This window comes from Macaca mulatta, chromosome 3 (genome assembly GCF_049350105.2).
Source record: "Macaca mulatta isolate MMU2019108-1 chromosome 3, T2T-MMU8v2.0, whole genome shotgun sequence".
NCBI classification, from domain to species: domain Eukaryota; kingdom Metazoa; phylum Chordata; class Mammalia; order Primates; family Cercopithecidae; genus Macaca; species Macaca mulatta.
The window spans coordinates 83,636,349-83,658,011 of record NC_133408.1 but is presented as its reverse complement, the minus strand read 5'-3'; the positions used below and the strand labels follow the sequence as shown (position 1 = coordinate 83,658,011).

General features: G+C 49.4%; 1 protein-coding gene and 1 long non-coding RNA gene across 5 annotated transcripts; one reads left to right on the top strand and one right to left on the bottom strand.

The window, feature by feature from the left end:
- Positions 1–15,668: 15,668 nt before the first annotated feature.
- Positions 15,669–16,551, bottom strand: LOC144339849 (uncharacterized). Its single transcript, XR_013415361.1, has 2 exons — positions 15,972–16,551; positions 15,669–15,872 (listed from the first exon to the last, which is right to left on the bottom strand). It is a non-coding gene; the product is annotated as an uncharacterized LOC144339849 (long non-coding RNA).
- A 35-nt stretch (positions 16,552–16,586) lies between these two features.
- Positions 16,587–21,202, top strand: PPIA (peptidylprolyl isomerase A). 4 transcript variants are annotated; one of them, XM_028844738.2, is made up of 6 exons: positions 16,587–16,699; positions 18,639–18,705; positions 19,135–19,165; positions 19,290–19,378; positions 19,590–19,762; positions 20,856–21,202. In XM_028844738.2, the coding sequence occupies exons 4-6, from the start codon at positions 19,370–19,372 to the stop codon at positions 20,989–20,991; spliced, it is 318 nt and encodes a 105-aa protein (XP_028700571.1). In that variant the 5' UTR covers positions 16,587–16,699; positions 18,639–18,705; positions 19,135–19,165; positions 19,290–19,369; the 3' UTR covers positions 20,992–21,202.
- The last annotated feature ends 461 nt before the right edge of the window (positions 21,203–21,663 follow it).

The following is a 21,663-nucleotide window of genomic DNA, read 5'->3' as shown; positions in this document are numbered from 1 at the left end:
GATTGTGCCACTGCACTCCAGCCTGGGCGACAGAGCAAGACTCTGTCTCAAACAAACAAACCAAAAAGCGCACATGTAAGTCTAGAAAGATATTTGCCATATGTAAGTCTTCTTCCGCCCGGACCCCTGTCCACATGGTCACCTCCAGTGTGAGAGGACTGGGGCTTGGCCTTCCCATGACAGCAGCTATGGCAGGCACGCAACCTGGGCTCATGTGTAGTGAGGTGGGGATGCTGCAGGTGCGGGCCAGTCGGGTGGTGAACGGGGCTGTAGAATGTCCGGAGCAGGGGACCTCTTCCATCCCTTGCTGATCACCAGGCTAATGCCACCAATTCCTTGTGTGTATGTTCCCTTAGTTCCCGCCCATTTTCTAAGCCTGAGTCTCCTGGCTTCCCACTGTATTTGTGAGTTACGAAAGAGAGCCTTCCAACAAATTCCTTTTTGGTCTAATTTAGCTAGAGTTGATTTCTGTTGATCACAACCAAAATTTTTTACTGGTTCAGAACCCTACATTTTTTTTTTTTGAGATGCAGTCTCACTCTATCACTCAGACTGAAGTGCAGTGGCACCATCTCGGCTCACTGCAACCTCTGCCTCCCAGGTTCAAGCCATTCTGCCTCAGCCTCCCGAGTAGCTGGGACTACAGGCATGTGCCACCACACCCAGCTAATTTTTGCATTTTTAGTCGAGACGGGGTTTCACTATGCTGGCTAGGCTGGTCTTGAACTCCTGATCTCAGATGATCTGCCCGTCTCGGCCTCCTAAAGTGCTGGGATTACAGGCATGAGCCACTGTGCCCAGCCCCTACATCTTTCAAAAGGATACATGGATTCCAATTCTGGTCATGACAGAGTGACTGATTGTAAACTTGCCCTCCTGTCAACACTGGGCTTTGGAAACAACAGCTTTCAGCCACTGGTCAGCCGGAGCTGTGGTCTCTGGGAGAGGCAAGAGCTTGGGGCAGGCCCCATATTCCCTCTGGCCTCAGCCAAGCACAGTGCTGAGAGGTGGAACCCAGACAGTGGGGACCTCATGGGGCCAAGGAAAGGCTGTGGCCAGGGCTCCCAGACAGTTAGGACTTGGGGGACAGGGTCCCAGAGACAAGAGGGCTGCAGAGAAGCACCACCAGCCCTGAGTGGTGGTTCCTCCTGGGTCTTCAGCTGTACCTCAGGTTGCACGTGTGTGGGACACAGGCCCAACTTCGGACAGGTGATTCTTGCAGTCACATAGGACTCTTTCTCAGAAGGGCTGGGCTCAGGTTAAGCTCTGCCATTACTGTTGTGAAATTCTTCATAACACTTGAACAAGTGAGGTCTTGGGAGAGGTGCCACAGCCCTGGGGAGAAGTGCCATTGCACCAGGGTGAGGTGGCACAGCCCAAGGAGAGGTGGCACAGCCCCAGAGAGAGGTGGCACAGCACCAGGAGAGGTTGGCACACCAACCCAGCCAGGGAAAAGGCCTTCGAACACTTTGGAGTGAGGACCACATCCAGCAATCTCAGGAGAAATGGGGTCTCTTTCCCAATATTTTCAGCACAAGTCCTGAGAAGGTTCACCCTGTCAGGATTTGGGGTTTGTGCCCATCCTGAACTGAACACCAAAGTTTTTACAGGCCCAAGTCAAGTGACTGCTCAATTCTGGAGCTGGAAATGAGGTCAGCTCCACCCAGAGCACCTATACTGGGCAGGGGGTTCCCTAAAGGGAATTAAGGAATTAAGGTATTGTTAGCAAAAACAGAGAGCAGTGCTGCCGATCTGGCAGAAGGCATAGGCATCCCATCCACGTGATCACTGAGTCTTCATTGTGATTTCCTGTGTTTAGATGCCTTGTGTTTTGTTGTTGTTGTTGTTGTTGTTGTTTTTTGAGACGAAGCCTCACTCTTGTCACCCAGCCTGGAGTACAGTGGTTCAATCTCGGCTCACTGCAACCTGGAGTGCAGTGGCGCGATCTCAGCTCACTGCAACCTCTGCCCCCCAGGTTCAAGTGATTCTCCTGCTTCAGCCTCCCGAGTAGCTAAGACTACAGGTGCATGCCACCACACTTGGCTAATTTTTTGTATTTTTTGGACAGGCAGGGTTTCGCTGTGTTAGCCAGGATGGTCTCGATCTCCTGACCTCGTGATCCGCCTGCCTTGGCCTCCCAAAGTGCTGGGAGGCGTGAGCCATCGCACTTGGCACCCTGTGTTTTTACACACCCCTACCCTGAGTCGCAGAGCAGGCTTGGCACTTAGGAGAAGGGCACCCCTCTCTCTCAGCCTGCCAGCACCGGGCTTTGGAGGAAACAGGAAGGCGTACCCAGGCTCATACATATCCACTGAATGAACAGAGGCTTGGAAATGCGGAAACAAATTGTGCAGCAGGACACCCCTTCCCTCCCAGCCTGACCAGGCCACTCACACTGACTGTCTCGGAGGGATGCTTTCTGGTTAATTGGCTGGAGTGGGGTTATTTCCCCTAATCACTGTTCTGTTGTGGGATAGGGTTTAGGGGATTCATCTATGGCATCCCTGCTGTGAGTCTTCACTGGCAGTTGGATAGGACTAAGGAGGGAAGGGACCCATGGAGATTTCCACTGAAATCAGAAGAGAGACATTTTAGGGAACGGGGAACCTCAGGTTTCGCTTTACCCCAAGGCAGAGAAGAGTTACAATCAGCACCTCTGGGAGAGGTGTGAGCCATGGCCCAGTGTGTTCTCCCAGCCAAGAATCAATCATGATTCAGCTGAGGGCCTTGCTGGACAGGGCTGTGTGGTAGTTGGGAGGCCAACACAATGTGCCCAGACCAAGGTGAGGAAAGGAAAGGGAGACCTTTGTTGAGTTTGAGTTTTGTCTCAGGAACTTGTGTTAAGCTCCAGTGAAACAGCAGGTAACACAGAACTTCGCCTGTCAAACACCAATAAATGAATCAAATGAAGCAGTGAGGGCAGATGGTAGAGGGGTCCAAGCAGGGAGAGCAACTGCTACAGGCCAGGAGGCAACTGCTACCACTTTGCAGCCCCGGCCTTTTGGGAATGGCCAGGCCTGAAGGACACCCCTGAGAGCTAGGGTGCCTCTCTGGAATTCCAAGGAAGGCTTAGACAGGGTTCTTGGTTCTGAATGAGGTCTCACCAGATGATATGCTGGCCTAACTTGTCCCAACCACCCAGAAGCACACTCATTACCCATGGTGAACATTTGTGGCTCCAGGGGGATATCAGCTCTGCTTTGTTTTTTTCTTTCTTTTTTTTTTGAGACAGAGTCTCGCTCTGTCGCCCAGGCTGGAGCACAGTGGTGTGATCTCTTCTCCACTGCAACCTCTGCCTCCCGGGTTCAAGCGATTCTCCTGCCTCAGCCTCCTGAGTAACTGGGACTACAGGTGCGTGCCACCATGCCCAGCTAATTTTTTTTTTTTTTTAGTGGAGACAGGGTTTCACCATGTTAGCCAGGATGGTCTTGATCTCCTGACCTTGTGATCAAGTCACCTGACCTTGTGTCTCAGTTTCCCAAAGTGCTGTAATCACAGGTGTGAGCCACCGTGCCCAGCCATATCAGCTCTGCTTTTCTTTTTTTTTTTTTTGAGACGGAGTCTTGCTCTGTCACCCAGGCTGGAGTGCAGTGGCCGGATCTCAGCTCACTGCAAGCTCCGCCTCCCGGGTTTACGCCGTTCTCCTGCCTCAGCCTCCCGAGTAGCTGGGACTACAGGCGCCCGCCACCTCGCCCGGCTAGTTTTTTTGTATTTTTTAGTAGAGACGGGGTTTCACCGTGTTAGCCGGGATCGTCTCTCGATCTCCTGGCCTCGTGATCCGCCCGTCTCGGCCTCCCAAAGTGCTGGGATTACAGGCTTGAGCCACCGTGCCCGGCCTCAGCTCTGCTTTTCTAAGGATCATTCCCATTGTAGATCAGTGAGTACCCTCATAGAGGCAGTGCCTTCTTACTGCATCCACACATGGCAAACAGGCAAACAGCCTCCCCTCTTTTCATGCATGTTGTACACTCTTTGCACTGCATCCTGTTAAACACTTCTCATGGCCAATGTCTCTCTATCTGAGAATGTAGACCATTTCTGGATCTGCTTCTATTGACTGTTGCCTCTCTGGATGATGGATCACATTATCTTGTTTTTTGGGTGTCTGGATTAGGGTTTTCCAGAGAAAGAGAATATATAGGGATATACAGGGTGAGCTAGCAAGCTGGAGACCCAGGAGAGCAGAAGGCATGAGTTCCAGTCCAAAGGCCAGCAAGCTCAAGACATGGGGAGGACAAATGTTTCAGTTTCAATCTGAAGGCAGGAAAAAGTTGATGACCCAGTTTGAAGGCAGCCAGACTGGAGGAATTTGTCATTAAATGCTAGGCATTGTGTGTAAAAGAATATCAGAGGACAGGCGTGGTGGCTCACACCTGTAATCCCAGCACTTTGGGAGGCGGAGGCAGGCAGATCACGTAAGGTCAGGAGTGCGAGACCAGCCTGGCCAACATGGTGAAACCTTGTCTCTACTAAAAATACAAAAATTAGCCAGGTGTGGTAGCAAACACCTGTAGTCCCAGCTACTCGAGAGACTGAGGCAGAAGAATTGCTTGATCCTGGGAGGCCAAGGTTGCAGTGAGCCGAGATCACACCACTGCACTCTAGCTTGGGCAACACAGTGAGACTCCATCTCAAAAAAAAAAAAGAATAGCAGAGACTGAAGTAAATAGCAGTTCTGCTTGGAGAATTGCATACACCTTCCTCTGGCAGTCTGTTAGTGTTGGGGTCAAGCCCATCCAGTCTTCAGGGAGCTGGGTCTGGACTTTGCTGTGGAATTCAGTTCACCACAGGCTTCACATTATTTGAGGGCAGACACCTTCCTTTATTGGTTTGGCATCTCCATGTTTGCAAGATTTGTTTGCGCTCACCCCTGTGCACCTACACCCTGGCAGGGTGGCCTATTGCTGCTCTCTCTTCCCTCTCCAGTGAGAGATAGCTGCTGCCTGGTACTCAGTGCAACCCCTGGGAACATGTGTGGTGTTTCTCACACTGCTCCTTGCTTGCAGAATGTACTCACCCTGAGAGGCCTCAGTTCTCTTGTCACAGCCCCCATGGTGGTCAGTGTAGGACATGTCCACCAAGTTCCCACCAGAACTTGTGCTCTGCCCCCAGGTCTCACTCATGCCCCTCCCCAGGGACACTCTCAGGCTCTCACTGCAAGGCCCCTTGTGTTAGGAGGGCTCCTCTCAGCACTCCTTCTCCACCTTCAGACTCCAGCATCTGTACCTCACGTAGGCTTCTTCGGTCTCTGGACTGGCCTCCACTCTCCCCCTTGAGCACTGGGCGATGGCTCTTGGGAAAGAGTGGGTAAGTAGGTACCAACTCTCTTGTATCTGGTGCACCTAGAGGTTGACTGCAGTGGCAGGGCCAACGTCCTGGGTGTGAGCATGCAGTTGCACAGGCCCCATGCTCAGAAGGGCTTCGTGTTTGGTTTAATGCTTTGCTGTTATGGTCTTGAAATTCAATTCTTGATAATTTTTTAATGAGAAGCCCCACATTTCATTTTGCTCTGGGCCTGGGCAGAGGGTTCATCTTCAGTTGCCACCATTTTCCCTCCTGCTTCATCCTCACCTGCTGCAGTTCTGCCTTCGGCATCAGAGGCCAAGATGGTCACCTCAGGGACCAAAATCACCCCAGGAACCTGGAGAACTGGGCCTTGTGGGAAATGTTGACCTTACATTTGGTGGTAAGAACCAAACCCATACCAGAGCTAAATTTGAGTTATTATGCAGTTGACTATAAGATATGGCCAAATGAACACAAACTGTGCACTCAAACAAAAAATCAGGACAGGCTGAGTGTGGTGGCTCATGCCTGTAATCCCAGCACTTTGGGAGGCTAAGGCAGGTGGATTACTTGACCCCAGGAGTTTGAGACAAGCCTGGGCAACATGGTGAAACCCTGTATCTACTAAAAATACAAAAATTAGCTGGGCGTAGTGGCACAGTCCCAGCTACTTGGGAGGCTGAGGCGGGAGGATCGCTTGAGCCTGGGAGGTGGAGGCTGCAGTGAGCCGAGATTTCACCACTGCACTCCAACCTGGGCGATAGAGCAAGACTCTGTCTCAAAAAAAAAAGAATAACAATAGTAAAAATAAATATTTAGGCTGGGCACGGTGGCTCACGCCTGTAATCCCAGCATTTTGGGAGGCCGAAGTGGGTGGATCACCTGAGGTCAGGAGTTCAAGACCAGCCTGGCCAATGGTTTGCAACATGGTAAAACCCCGTCTTTACTAAAAATACAAAAATTAGCTGGGTGTGGTGGCATGTGCCTGCAATCCCAGCTACTTGGGAGGCTGAGGCAGGAGAATCACTTAAACCCAGGAGGCGGAGGTTGCAGTGAGTCAAGAGCACACCACTGCACTCCAGACTGGGCAACAGAGTCAGACTGTCTCAAAAATAAATAAATAAATAAGGTTGGGTGCGGTGGTTCTCACCTGTAATCCCAGCACTTTGGGAGGCTGAGGCAGGCGGATCACCTGAAGTAGGCAGTTCGAGAACAGGCTGGCCAACGTGGAGAAACCCCGTCTCTACTAAAAATACAAAATTAGCTGGGCATAGCGGCGTATGCCCATAATCCCAGCTACTCAGGAAGCTGAGGAAGGAGAATCGCTCGAACCCAGGAAGCAGAGGTTGCACTGAGCCAAGATCGTGCCATTGCATTCCAGCCTGGACAACAAGAGTGAAACTCTGTCTCAAAAAATAAAAATAAATAAATATTCAAAGGACTGCTGTGCGAATTTAACAATGACCATAAGGGCCAGGCGCAGTGGCTCACACCTGTAATCCCAGCACTTTGGAAGGCTGAGGTGGGTGGATCACCTGAGGCCAGGAGTTTGAGACCAGCCTGGCAAACGTGGCAAAATCCTGTCTCTACTAGAAATACAAAAAATTAGCTGGGCATGGTGGCGGGCACGTGTAATTCCAGCTACTCGGAAGGCTGAGGCAGGAGAATCACTTGAACCTGGGAGGCAGAGGTTGCAGTGAGCAGAGATCGTGCCATTGCACTCCAGCCTGGGCATCAAGAGGGAGACGTCATCTCAAAAAACAAAACTAAACAGAAAAACCCAATGACCATTAATAATGGCAACTAACACTTTATAGGATTCTATGTTTACTAACTGAAGCCTTGTTTCCGGGTTTATTTTTTTGTTATTGTGCCCCTTCCTGTTAGGGAAATTCCCCACCTTCTGAGCTCAAGTGGGAGGCAAAGTCTGAAGACCTTAGATACTGAGGCCTGAAGGCACAGGTGGAGATTAAGGGCTCAACCCAGCAGGTGTATCCTCCCCACCCCCAACCTCAACTTTAGCATCAACCCAGAGGGGTGCTTCAGGGCTGGGTCCACTGGAGAGTTGGTAGGGTCCTCCCTAGGCCCATGCTGGGCTCTCTGCCAGCTTCCCATGTGCCCAAGGACTCTCCAGTCATTCCCTTCTCTCCCCAGTCAGGTCGTAGGTGCATCAGACATGCATCCATTGTCTACACAACAGGCTTCTCTCTTGCCTTCTTCCTTACTATCAGGACCTTGAGTGGTGTGGGCAGCCACAGGCCCAATCAAAATACAGTTGACCCTTAGCCGGGCATGGTGGCTGCACCTGTAGTCTCAGCTACTCAGGAGGCTGAGGCAGGAGGATTGCTTGAGCCCAGCAGTTCAAGGCTATAATGTACTATGATTGTGCCTGTGAATAGCCACTGTACTCCACCCTAGGCAACATAGCAAGACCCCATCTCTAAAAAGAAAAATACAGTTGACCTTTGAACAACATGGGGGTTAGGGATGCTGATACTCTTTTCAGTCAAAAATCCACATATAACCTTTGACTCCTCAAAAGGCCTATTTAGGCTGGGTGTGGTGGCTCACACCTGTAATCCCAACACTTTGGGAGGCTGAGGGCGGATTACCTGAGGTCAAGAGTTTGAGATCAGCCTGGCCAACATGGCGAAACACCACGTTGTTCAGGGTCAACTATAGTTATCTTCCTGGTTGCTTGTAGCCAAGTGTGGAAGCTGCCGAGTGGGGCTCCTGGAAAACTTTTGAAACAGGACAGATGGTGGTGGCTCCTCCCTCAACTTTTGCCCTTCTTCCTTCTCTCCTGGTTTTCCTGTCCAATCCTGGGGCACCTGTTGTGGCAGTTTTGTGCCATGTGGCTTTCCTATGTAGAAAGACTATTCAGGGGTTATTATATGTTAACAACTGATATTTAATTCATTAAAGCTACAATTTTAATTAAAGCAATTTTTTTGTAGCGATGGGAGGGGTCTCACTATGTTGCCCAGACTGGTCTCAAACTCCTGGGCTCAAGCAATCCTCCCACCTTGGCTTCCCAAAGTGCTGAGGTTATGGGTGTGAGCCACTGTGCCCAGCCTAAATTACAATTTTATTTTTTATTATTTTATTTTTAAAACATCAGGTTTGTAAAAAATAAACTACAATTTTAAAATCTACTTCTTTCCTGGGCTTCAAGTTTACCTTAGAAATAATATTAGTGTCTTTATAAGTATAGCAAATTTGAACTCTTTGAATATATTTGCAAACTTTTTTTTTTTTTTGAGACGGAGTCTCTCTCTGTCTCCTCGCTCAGGCTGGAGTGCAGTGGCACAATCTTGGCTCACTCCAACCTCCATCTCCCAGGTTCAAACGATTCTCCTGCCTCAGCCTCCTCAGTAGCTGGGATTACAGGCGCCCGTCACCACGGCTGGCTAATTTTTGTATTTTTAGTAGAGATGGCATTTCTCCATGTTGGCCAAGCGGGTCTTGAACTCCTGACCTCAGGTGATCCACCTTCCTTGGCCTCCCAAAGTGCTAGGATTACAGGCGTGAGCCACTGCACCCAGGCATGTTCTACATTTTAAACTACATTTGTCAATGTAATGAATTTGGTTTCCTATTAAAGTACTTAATTGTCCAAATTAACAAAGAAAACCTCCCTGAGTATTAAATAACTTTAATAAACTTTTAAATATGTTGAACTTAAAGTTATCTTAAATATTAAAATGCAAGCCAGGCACGGTGGCTCACACCTGTAATCCCAGCACCTTGGGAGGTTGAGGTGGGCAGATCACGTGAGGTTGGGAGTTTGAGACCAGCCTCACCAACATGGAAAAGCCCCATCTCTACTAAAAAATACAAAATTAGCCAGGCGTGGTGGTCCTGGATACTCAGGAGGCTGAGGTGGGAAGATCATTTGAACCTGGGCAGTGGAGGCTACAGTGAGCTCTGATTGAAAAACTGCACTCCAGCCTGGGCAACAGAGTAAGATCCTGTTTCAAAAAGAAAAAAAAAAAAAAAGATTAATGTCTCTGACCATTTCTGTGCTTGACAGGTATTTCAGAATCTTTCATATACTTCAGGGCCCACCCAACTCTTAGGGCTAATAAGGTGATACCTATTTGAATTTCTGTTATTCCACATTGCTTTTCTGACTTCTGATCACCACTTAGTAGGTTCATTCTACTAAGAGCACCTTTGAGTTGCTCTCTGCCTCTGGATTTTTTATTGTATGAGACAAATTAACTCCTGTCTAAGCCAGTATTGATGAAGTTTTCTACTGCTTGCTAGAAAACTTGTTTTTTGTTTGTTTGTTTTGAGACAGTTTCACCATGTTGCCCAGGTTGGAGTGCAGTGGCTTGATCTTGGCTCACTGCAACCTCAACCTTCCAGGTTTAAGATATTCTCGTGCCTCAACCTCCTGAGTAGCTGGGATTACAGGTGCACACCACCACACCCATCTAATTTTTGTATTCTTAGTAGAGATGGAGTTTCACCATGTTGGCCAGGCTGGTCTTGAACTCGTGACCTCAGGTGATCCGCCTGCCTCAGCCTCCCAAAGTGTTGGGATTACAGGTGTGAGCCACTGTGCCTGGCTGAGAACTTGGTTTAGAATCATCTGGGAATTTAAGCCATAGGAAAGGATGAGGTTGATCTTGGAGGCTGTGTGAGGAAACAAGATCAAATGCTTAACTCTGACAGAGCAGAAATTTATGAAAGAGTTAAAGCAGAAATGGTAAAGGAAACATGAAAGAAAAGTCAAAGTCATCAAGGAAAGGAAGCTTTCCAATCAAGGAGGTGATAAAACCTGCCTGATCCAGGCAGTGTCAGACCTGCCAAAAGCACCTGAGTTTGTGGGCTGAGAGGTCACTGGTGGTCTCAGCAGAAGCGGTTTCCATTCAGCCTAGAGAGCAGAGGCACTAAGCTAGGCCTTGGGCAAGAGGCACAGAGAAGACAAGTTACTACCCAAAGTCGTCTGTTTTCATAATTTTGCATACCCTAATTTTTTCTCTGGTTACCTTCTCTCCTGCTCAGGCATATTTTTGAGATAAGCATTTGTTTATAAGATGCCATATGATCAGGAGCTAGTTGATTTTCAGAGTTCTGCTTGCTGGCATAGAACACCTCCAGCTAGCCAGATCAGGGCACTGTTGAGTTCAGCTGGATTTGCTTTTGGTCTGATTCATCCAAATAAGGCATGGACAGCCCCACATTCCTGAGGTTCTGTGTCTGCTGATATTTTCCACAATTAGACAGTCCAGCTCAACAGATAATGTCAGAAAAAGAACCCCTACAGTATCAGCTCCCCACTTACAAACAAAGCATGAACATTTGTATTCTTGAGTGTATATACCCTATGCCTGTGTAGATGAAATGACAAGAACTAGGACTTCGCTGTGACAATGTTGATGGTGACAAAAAGGCAGGACTTCAAATAGTAGCAAGAGGGAGGACAAGTCACAAGGATGTATTCATTTATTTATTTTGAGACGAAGTCTCAGTCTGTCACCCAGGCTGGAGTGCAGTGGCGCAATTTTGGCTCACTACAATCTCCACTTCCCAGGTTCAAGCGATTCCCCTGCCTTAGCCTCCCGAGCAGCTGGGACTACAGGAGCCCACCATCACACTGGGCTAATATTTGTATTTTTAGTAGAGATGGGGTTTCGCCATGTTGGCCAGGCTGGTCTCGAACTTCTGACTTCAAGTGATCCACCCGCCTTGGCCTCCCAAAGTTCTGGGATTACAGGTATGAGCCACTGCACCCAGCCAGATGTACTTATTTTTGAGACAGGGTCTGGCTCTGCTACCTGGGCTGGAGTGTAGTGGCACCATCATGGCCCACTGCAGCCTCAACTTCCTGGGCTCAAGTGATCCTCCCGTCTCAGCCTCCTGAGTAGCTGGGACTACAGGTGTGCACCACCCCACTGCGCTTGGCTAATTTTTTTTTTTTTTTTTTTTTTTTTTTGAGACGGAGTCTCCCTCTGTCGCCCAGGCTGGAGTGCAGTGGCGCGATCTCGGCTCACTGCAAGCTCCGCCTCCCGGGTTCACGCCATTCTCCTGCCTCAGCCTCCCGAGTAGCTGGGACTACAGGCGCCCACAACCGCACCCGGCTAATTTTTTGTATTTTTAGTAGAGACGGGGTTTCACCGTGGTCTCGATCTCCTGACCTTGTGATCCGCCCGCCTCGGCCTCCCAAAGTGCTGGGATTACAGGCGTGAGCCACCGCGCCCGGCTAATTTTTATTTTTAAAAATGTTTTGACCAGGCACAGTGGCTCACGCCTGTAATCCCAGCACTTTGGGAGGCTGAGGCAGGCGGATCACCTGAGGTTGGGAGTTCAAGACCAGCCTGACCAAAATGATGAATCCCATCTCTACTAAAAACACAAAATAAGCTAGGCATGGTGGTGCATGCCTGTAATCCCAGCTACTTGGGAGGCTGAGGCAGGAGAATTGCTTTAACCCAGGAGGTAGAGGTTGCAGTGAGCCAAGATCATGCCATTCATTGAACTCCAGCCTGGGCTACAAGAGTAAAACTCACTCTGTCTCAATACATAAATAAATAAATAAATAAATAAATAAATAAATAAATAAATAAAAATAGGCCAGGCACGGTGGCTCACGCCTGTAATCCCCACCCTCTGGGAGGTCGAGGTGGGCAGATCACCTGAGGTTGGGAATTTGAGACCAGCCTGACCAACATGGAGAAACCCGTCTCTACTAAAAATACAAAATTAGCTGGGAGTGATGGCACATGCCTATAATCCCAGCTACTTGTGAGGCTGAGGCAGGAGAATTGCTTGAACCCAGCAGGCAGAGGTTGCGGTGAGCCGAGATCAAGCCATAGCACTCCAGCCTGGTTAACAAGAGCGAAACTCCGTCTCAAAAAATAAAAAATAAAAGAAGATATATATTTTTTTTGTAGAAGCAGGGTTTCCCTCTGTTGCCCAGGCTGGTGTCAAACTCCTGGACTCAACCGATCCTCCTGCCTTGGCCTCCCAAAGCACTGGCATTACAGGCTGCACCCAGCCTATTTACTTTATTATTCATTCCTGCATTCATTTACTTTTTTTTTTTTTTTTTTTTTTTTTTTTTGAGACGGAGTCTCGCTGTGTCGCCCAGGCTGGAGTGCAGTGGCCGGATCTCAGCTCACTGCAAGCTCCGCCTCCCGGGTTTGCGCCATTCTCCTGCCTCAGCCTCCCGAGTAGCTGGGACTACAGGCGCCCGCCACCTCACCCGGCTAGTTTTTTTATATTTTTAGTAGAGACGGGGTTTCACCATGTTAGCCAGGATGGTCTCGATCTGCTGACCTTGTGATCCGCCCGTCTCGGCCTCCCAAAGTGCTGGGATTACAGGCTTGAGCCACCGCGCCCGGCCAACTTTTTTTTTTTTTTTTTTTTTTGAGATGGACTCTCACCCCATCCCCCAGGCTGGAATGGCAGTGGTGCGATCTCGGCTCACTGCAACCTCCGCCTCCCAAGCTTAAGCGATTCTCCTTCCTCAGCCTCCCAAGTAGCTGGGATTACAGATGCACACCACCATGCCTGGCTAATTTTTGTATTTTTAGTAGAGACAGGGTTTCACCACGTGGGTCAGGCTGGTCTTGAACTCCTGACCTCGTGATCCGCCTGCCTCAGTCTCCCAAAGTGCTGGGATTACAGGCGTGAGCCACTGTGCCTGGCCCTAATTTTTGTACTTTTTAGTAGAGATGGGTTTTCCCTGTGTTGGCCAGGCTAGTCTCGAACTCCTGGCCTCAAGTGACCCACTTACCTCAGCCTCCCAAAGTGCTGCAATTACAGCGTGAGCCACCATACCCAGCCCCGCCCAGCTAATTTTTGTATTTTTAGTAGAGATGGGGTTTCACTATGTTGTCCAAGCTGGTCTTGAACTCCTGACCTCAAATGACCCACCCGCCTCTGCCTCCTAAAGTGCTGGGATTACAGGCATGAGCCACCTCGCCCGGCCTCATTCATTTACTTCTTAGGAGGAGTTCCTAACTGCTCTAGGTTTTAGGATGGAGGAGAGAGAAATTGAAAGAATTTATGCCTGAAGGCCTTGGGCAATTTTTTTCAGTGTCAGATGAGGACAGGTGGCTTCCTTAAGATCACAAAGCATCAAATGATGTGGAGTTGGGGGGAAAAAAGCAGCTTCCAGTTTGGGTTTGCTAACACTCACAAGCAATTACTCTGAACAAGAAGCTAGAGCCTTACTTTACACATCTGTAAAATGGGGATAATGGGATGGTTGTGAGAACAAAACAACATACTCTAAATTTCTAACACAGGCTGGGCATGGCGGTTCACAGCTGTAATGCCGTAATTTTGGGAGGCCAAGGTGGGAGAATCCTTTTTTTTTTTTTTTTTTTTTGTTTTTGTTTTTGTTTTGTTTTTTGAGACGGAGTCTCGCTCTGTCGCCCAGGCTGGAGTGCAGTGGCGCGATCTCGGCTCACTGCAAGCTCCGCCTCCTGGGTTTACGCCATTCTCCTGCCTCAGCCTCCTGAGTAGCTGGGACTACAGGCGCCCGCCACCGCGCCCGGCTAATTTTTTGTATTTTTAGTAGAGACGGGGTTTCACCGTGGTCTCGATCTCCTGACCTTGTGATCCGCCCGCCTCGGCCTCCCAAAGTGCTGGGATTACAGGCGTGAGCCACCGCGCCCGGCCGGGAGAATCCTTTAAGCCCTGGAGTTTGAGACCAGCCCTGACAACACAGCCAGAACCAGTTTCTGTAAAAAAGTTTAAATTAGCTGGCACAGTGGCTTGTGCCTTCAGTCCCAGACATTTGGGAGGCTGAGGAGGGAGAATTGCTTGAGTCCAAGGGTTCGAGGTTACAGTGAGCTAGGATTGCACCATTGCACTCCAGACTAACAACAGAGTGAGACCCTATCTCGAATAAATAGATTTCTAACACGTTGGCTCACGGTTATTAACAGTGGCAAGAGGCCAGAAACTGTACTTCATCTATCAGATGAATTCTCATTTTTGTCTCACCACAACCCTATCCTGGTTGTGCAGATGAAGAAACTGAGTTTTAGAAACATTAAATAACATCCAGGTGCAGCAGCTCACGCCTATAATCCCAGCACTTTGGGGAAGGTGAGGCATGTGGATCGCTTGAGTCCAGGAGTTTGAGACCAGCCTGGGCAATGTGGCGAAACCCCGTCTTTACAATACACACACAAACAAAATGAGCTGGGTGTGGGTACATGCCTGTAGTCCCAGCTACTCAGGAAGCTAAAGTGGGACGCTCGCTTAAGCAAGGGAAGGGAGGTTGCAGTGAGCCAATAACACACCACTGCATTTCCAGCCTAGGTGAGAGTGAGACCTTGTCTCAAAAAAACAAAAAGAAACGTTAAATAATATCCTTAATAGTGCAACTTAAGTGAGAGCCCAGGATATATCAATTTCCTTGTAAGGTTTTCTGAACAAAACACCAGTCACATAAGTGCGTTTTATTTTATATTTTTGTTTATTTGAGACGGAGTCTCTGTCTCCCAGGCTGGAGTGCAGTGGCGCAATCTTTGCTCACTGCAACCTCCCTTCTCCTGGGTTCCAGCGATTCTCCTGCCTCGGCCTCCCGAGGGGGTAGCTGGGACTACAGGTGCACGCCATCATGCCCGGCTAATTTTGTATTTTTAGTAGACATGGGGTTTCACCATGTTGTGCAGGCTGGTCTCGAACTCCTGACCTCGGGTGATCCTCCCACCTCGGCCTCCCAAAGTGCTGAGATTACAGGCGTGATCTACCACGCACGGCCTATTTTATTTTATTTTTATTTATTTATTTTTTTTGAGACGGAGTCTCGCTTTGTTGCCCAGGCTGGAGTGCAGTGGCCGGATCTCAGCTCACTGCAAGCTCCGCCTCCCGGGTTTACGCCATTCTCCTGCCTCAGCCTCCCGAGTAGCTGGGACTACAGGCGCCCACCACCTCGCCCAGCTAGTTTTTTGTATTTTTAGTAGAGACGGGGTTTCACCATATTAGCCAGGATGGTCTCGATCTCCTGACCTCGTGATCCGCCCGTCTCGGCCTCCCAAAGTGCTGGGATTACAGGCTTGAGCCACCGCGCCCGGCCCTATTTTATTTTTTGAGACAGGGTCACACTCTGTCGTTCTGGCTGGAATGCAGTGATGCTATCACTGCCCACTACAGCCTCGACCTCCGGGCTCAAGCAATCCTCCCCGCCCAGCCTCCTGAGTAGCGAGCGCCACCACGCCCAGCTAATTTTTTTTATTTTTTGTAGAGACGGTGTCTAAGATGCCCAGGCTGGTGGCTGATGTCAAACTCCTAAGCTGAAGCGATCCTCCCCGGCCTTGGCCTCCTGGCCTCCTAAAGCACCAGGCATGAGCCACCGCGCCTGGCCTACAAGTGTATTTTAATAAAAGTATTATTAATGTCTTTACCTGAAGAAATTCGCTTTTAAATTGTGGCTTATATTTCACCCAGAAATCAAAGCACAATTCAGTCCCAAGGCGGGGACGGTGGGAGCTGGGCGGGGCGAGGGCGGGGAAGGACCAGGAGCAGAGATTCGAAAAGAGTAAGAAAGAGGGCAAAACGTGCACAGTCCATCTTCACAGGTAAGATCCTTGCCAGGCTCCTGTTTTAATGGCTTCCTCCTGAAGAAGACTCAAACAGAGTGTAAGATATTTTAGGAAAGTAGGGCATTTTGAAGGTATTTCATAATCTCTCAAAACCGGAGACTGCTCCTGTCCCACCTCATTAGAGAAAACAGCGATGCTCAAAGGCAACCTCCTTCCTGACACTGCCTGGTCGGACGCGACGCGGTGGTCGCCCGCACGGAATGCGGACGCAAGGCTGCTCCTCGGTCTCGGGGACGCGTCATCCCCATTTCCGCTCGCGGAGGCGCAGGGTCCGGGCGCGGGACCCCAGTCGACCTTGACTGGCGGCGCGACCTTGAGGCCTGCGTTCGCCTCAGTTACTCCCTCTGTGCAATGGGGAGACGCGCCTCATCGCTTGACAACGGCCGAAGAGCTGCCGCGCTTCCGTCTCCCGCGTGCGCGCGCGCCAAGCTGCCCACCCCCGTTCCGCACTGACCCTCCCCCATGCCCCGCGCCCCGCACTGCTGCCCCGCCCCGAGTCCCATGCCGCAGCCACCGCGACGGAGCCCGCGGGCGGGAACCTGCCTCCGCGCGTTAGCGCGCACGCGCGCCTCCTGTGTCGTCCCCTCCAGCGCCGACTTCCGTCCATAGGCCAGCTGCACTGTCACTCTGGCAAAGTCGCAGATGCGATTGGCCAGGACGGAGGCGCGAGACCAGGCTGCGGGCGGGGCCGAACCTGGTATAAAAGGGGCGGGAGGCCAGGCTCGTGCCGCTTTGCAGACGCTGCCGCCGAGGAAAGTCCTGTACTACTAGCCATGGTCAACCCTACCGTGTTCTTCGACATTGCCGTCGACGGCGAGCCTTTGGGCCGCGTCTCCTTCGAGGTCGGGCGGGCGGTGGCGTGCGGGAATGGGGCCCAGAAAGCGGGCCGAGGTCGGGGTGGGTGGTGGCGCCCCGAAGGCCCGGGCGCGGGGCGACCCTTCTGGAGGGGCGAGCGCGGGCGGGCGGCGGCGCCATTTCCTGACTAGGGGCCATTTTGGGAGGTCCGCGAGGCGCGGGGAGGAGGCCGGGGCGGTGGCGGACAAAGGCAGGCGGGGCGGCTGCGCGGCTGTTGGGGGAGGGGGTCCGCGTCCGCCCGCCTGCCCCATGTGGCCGCGCCCTGTCCTGCCCGACGCACGTGCTTGGCGGCCGCGCTCAGGCCCGCGCCTTGAGAGCCGTTGGGCTCCGCCCTAGCTCGGCCTGGGCGTCGCAGACCGGAGCCAGAAGCGCGCTCACGACCGCTTTCCTGGGAAGCTGTTCCTCGGCAGGCACGGGTGCTTTACATCCTGAGCTGGGAAGCTGCTTGCTTGAGGGTTTTTCTCAAGGATCGAGGCGCGGTGTGAGCCGGTCCATGCTCAGTCCTTCTGTAGATCCCGGGAGGCCATGCTATTAAAGGAGATAATGCTGGGATGTGATGGATTGCCGCTTGAAGTATCTTCCATTTAGATAAAGTAGGAATATTTATACATGAGCCCCAACGTCCGCCCGTGTCCCCCACCCCCAAGCGGAAATGTGAAAATGGGCCTTGCCTTTGCTGGTGCCCAAGGACCGCCTTCCACTGCAGTGACGGCGTTGGCGGGGGAGGCGCTCTTGAGCCCCTCCCGATTGTCCCTTTGCCTACCAGGCGAGTAGCGACTGGCCACAAGGCAGGCCTCTTCCGACCAAGGTGGATTACCAGTGATTACCTAATTAGTTTTGAGAGCGTTAAATGAGTTCTTAAAGATCAGTTGTAATTACAACATAATATCTAAACTTGGCGTATGTCTTAAAAGTTATTGAGTGCGATTCCATTCCAGTTAACATGGATAGACCTTAGGGAGTAGCGAAATAGGATATTAGTGATTTTATTACTTTAAACCACATCTCAAAAGACTACCAGATCGATCCTCATGCAGTCTTCCTGAGGACAGGGCGGTTTCCTTGTTGCCTACCCTGTCCGTAGTGCCTGGCACTTAATAGGCACTGAAACACTGCGTGTTAATCCACACCCCACCCCACCTATGACTGTAGTCAAAGCTAGTAAGTGACAAGGGCTTTCGTGGAAACTTGGCCTGACCTAATACTGAGCATCAGGTTACCCAGAGAGCTTAAGGGAAGTGAGAAAGGACTTGCAGGTCTTGGTGAGAATAGAGGGGTAACTGCCAATAAGGGCTTTGGGTTTAGCGAAAGTCTGAAAGGGAAGCCATAGTAACTTAAATGTACCGACTACAAAGCTCTGAGAAAAGCTGATGTTTTAAAAAGACCATACGTTCTAGGTACAAATACCTAAAAACTAAAAAAATAAGTACGTTGGCCAGGCGCGGTGGCCCACAACTGTAATCCCAGCACTTTGGGAGTCCCAGGCGGGCGGATAACGAGGTCAGGAGATCGAGACCAACCCGGCCAACATGGTGAAACCCCACTTCTATTAAAAATACAAAAATTAGCTGGTCGTGGTGGCGCTTGCCTGTAATCCCAGCTACTCCGGAGGCTGAGGCAAGGAGAATCGCTTGAACCCGGGAGGCGGAGGTTGGAGTGAGCCACTGCACTCCAGCCTGGCGACAGAGCGAGACTGTCTCAAAAAAAAAAAAAAAAAGTACATTGCTGTAAGAGAAATGTACACGGATACTGACAGTCACATCTCTGGAATAGCTTATAAAATGCTACTTTTAAACAAGCTGTTTTTATGAAAGGGCTTGTAAATGTTTGTGGTATTTAAGCTACCTCTCTAACCATAATGCATTCAAGAAAGGTTCAAAACCAGATATACTAGAAACCAATCTTTATTTTTTACCCCACTACTAGGTAAGGGGCCTGGAAACCAAGAAGTGACTGCTCATCTAATCCATAAAGCTATGTTAACAGATTGGAGGTAGTAGCATTTTCATTATGAGTGGCTAAAACAACAGCTATTTACCCCTGATCATGCAGCAGTGCTTGCTCTTCCTTAGAATTTTGCCTTTAGGTTCTAGCTCAAGTTGGGGGTGGTGATAGACATTTAAGAAGCCATATATCTTTTCAGAAGTAGGTGTGATGTACTAAAAGTTTGAGACACTTTCTAGAAGTCTCACTATTTAAGTCATGACTAGTTCTGGATTTTTGGCATGTCTTCGGGTTTCATGTTTCTTAACCCAACTGCCTGCAGGGCCTTATGGCTGTCAGGAGCAGTTCTCAGGATTAAAGTAATTACTGAAGAAGTATTGTAGTGAGAAAATGAATTTTTGACTCAGAAGCCCCTAAAGGCATGGGTACTAAGCAACAAAATAAGCAGATGTTAATTAACTGTAATTTTCTCTTACAGCTGTTTGCAGACAAGGTTCCAAAGACAGCAGGTTGGTCCATTTTCTAAGTTTAACAAAGATGTTCCAATTGTGACAATTTGTGTATGTGAATATATATATATATATATAAAATGTATGTGTGTGTATATATGTGTTTTAATTTTTTTTTAAACAGAAAATTTTCGTGCTCTGAGCACTGGAGAGAAAGGATTTGGTTATAAGGGTTCCTGCTTTCACAGAATTATTCCAGGGTTTATGTGTCAGGTACGAAATTTACTGAATTTTATTTTATTTGGGTTGCTCCCTTCATTTGGTATTGAGCCAGAATATTTCAGAATACACAATATCTGAGCTGTTACTCTTAACATTTTGGTTCTATTTAACCCTTCTATTCAGTTTGAACTTGGTTTTAAAGTTTGAGCCTTGCAAATTTGGCACACTTGATGGTTGTCACAGTTTTCCTATATGTTGACAGGGTGGTGACTTCACACGCCATAATGGCACTGGTGGCAAGTCCATCTATGGGGAGAAATTTGAAGATGAGAACTTCATCCTAAAGCATACAGGTCCTGGCATCTTGTCCATGGCAAATGCTGGACCCAACACAAATGGTTCCCAGTTTTTCATCTGCACTGCCAAGACTGAGTGGTAAGGGTACAACATGGCACACTAACCACCTGACTAAATGAAAATTTGCCCTGGGGGGAACAGAACAAACACTAGTTGTTTTCTTCAACTTTTCCTTCCATAGACTTTTTCATCCCTAAGATACTAGAAGAGCATACATAGCTACAAATATAGTCAATGTGATACAGAATGCCAGATACTATAATAGAAACTGAGCGCCTAGCTGGGCGGTTAAGTGTGACTTTTTTTTTTTTTTTTTTTTTTTTTTTTTAAAGATGCAGTTTCGCTCTGTTGCCCATGTTGGAGTGCAGTGGCACAATCTGGGCTCACTCCAACCTCTGCCTCCTGGGTTCAAGCGATTTTCCCGCCTTGGCCTCCTGAGTAGCTGAGAATACAGATGTGCGCCACCACACCTGGCTGATTTTTTTGTATTTTTGTAGAGATGGGTTTCACCATGTTGGCCAGGCTGGTGTTGAACCCCTGACAAGGTGATCCACCCGCCTTGGCCTCCCAAAGTGCTGGGAATTCAGGCATGAGCCACTGCACCCAGCCGATTAAGTGCTTTTTTTTTTTTGAGACTGGATCTCGCTGTCTCCCAGGTTGGAGTGCAGTGGTGCCCTCTCAGCTCACTGCAACCTCCTCCCAGGTTCTCGCGATTCTTCTGCCTCAGCCTCCCAAGTAGCTGGGACTACAGGCATGCACCACCACTCCCAGCTAATTGTTGTATTATTAGTAAAGCGGGGGTTTACCATGTTGGCCAGGCTGGTCTCAAATTCCTGGCCTCAAGTGATCTGCCCGACTTGACCTCCCAAAGTGCTGGGATTACAGGCGTGAGCCACTGTGCCCGGCCAATTAAGTGCTACTTTTATGTTACTATTAATAACGTGCGATTGATTGAGGTTTTTTTTGTTGTGTTGTGTTTATTTTTTGTGGGGGGGGGAGCAGTTCATTCTATATGTATAACTCTTCAGTGGTAATTGGAGAATTGTACATTTAATGACAGTACAAAAGGTTTTAGTAAAAAAAAAAAAACTACCTTTCTTGTCTTGGTTCATGACACATAATGGACATTGTTTGTAGTCACCAATCATAGTGAGTGTTCTTCCCTTTCAAGGTTGGATGGCAAGCATGTGGTCTTTGGCAAAGTGAAAGAAGGCATGAATATTGTGGAGGCCATGGAGCGCTTTGGGTCCAGGAATGGCAAGACCAGCAAGAAGATCACCATTGCTGACTGTGGACAACTCGAATAAGTTTGACTTGTGTTTTATCTTAACCACCAGACCATTCCTTCTGTAGCTCAGGAGAGCACCCCTCCACCCCATTTGCTCGCAGTATCCTAGAATCTTTGTGCTCTCGCTGCAGTTCCCTTTGGGTTCCATGTTTTCCTTGTTCTCTCCCATGCCTAGCTGGATTGCAGAGTTAAGTTTATGATTATGAAATAAAAACTAAGTAACAATTGTCTGTCCTTGTTTGAGTGAGAGTGTTGATGTAGGCTTTATTTTAAGCAGTAATGGGTTACTTCTGAAACATCACTTGTTTGCTTAAGTCTACATAATACTTAGATTTCTTTCTTTCCAGACCCAGGAAGTCTCAATGTTTGTTGAGTAGAATATTGAAAATGTAGGCAGCAGCTGGGCATGGTGGCCCACTGTTTGTAATGTATTACCTGAGGCAGAAGACCACCTTAGGGCAGGAGTCAAGATCAGCCTGGGCAACATAGCGAGATGCTGTCTGGTGCATGCCTAGTCCTAGCTGATCTGGAGGCTGACATGGGAGGATTGCTTGAGCCCTTGAGCTATGATCATACCACTGTACTCCAGCCTGGGTGTCACAGTGAGACCCTGTCTCTTAAAGGTAGGCAAGAGGCAGGAGAAGCAAGGAGCCAGAAATAAGAGCTTGGACCAGGCCGGGCGCGGTGGCTC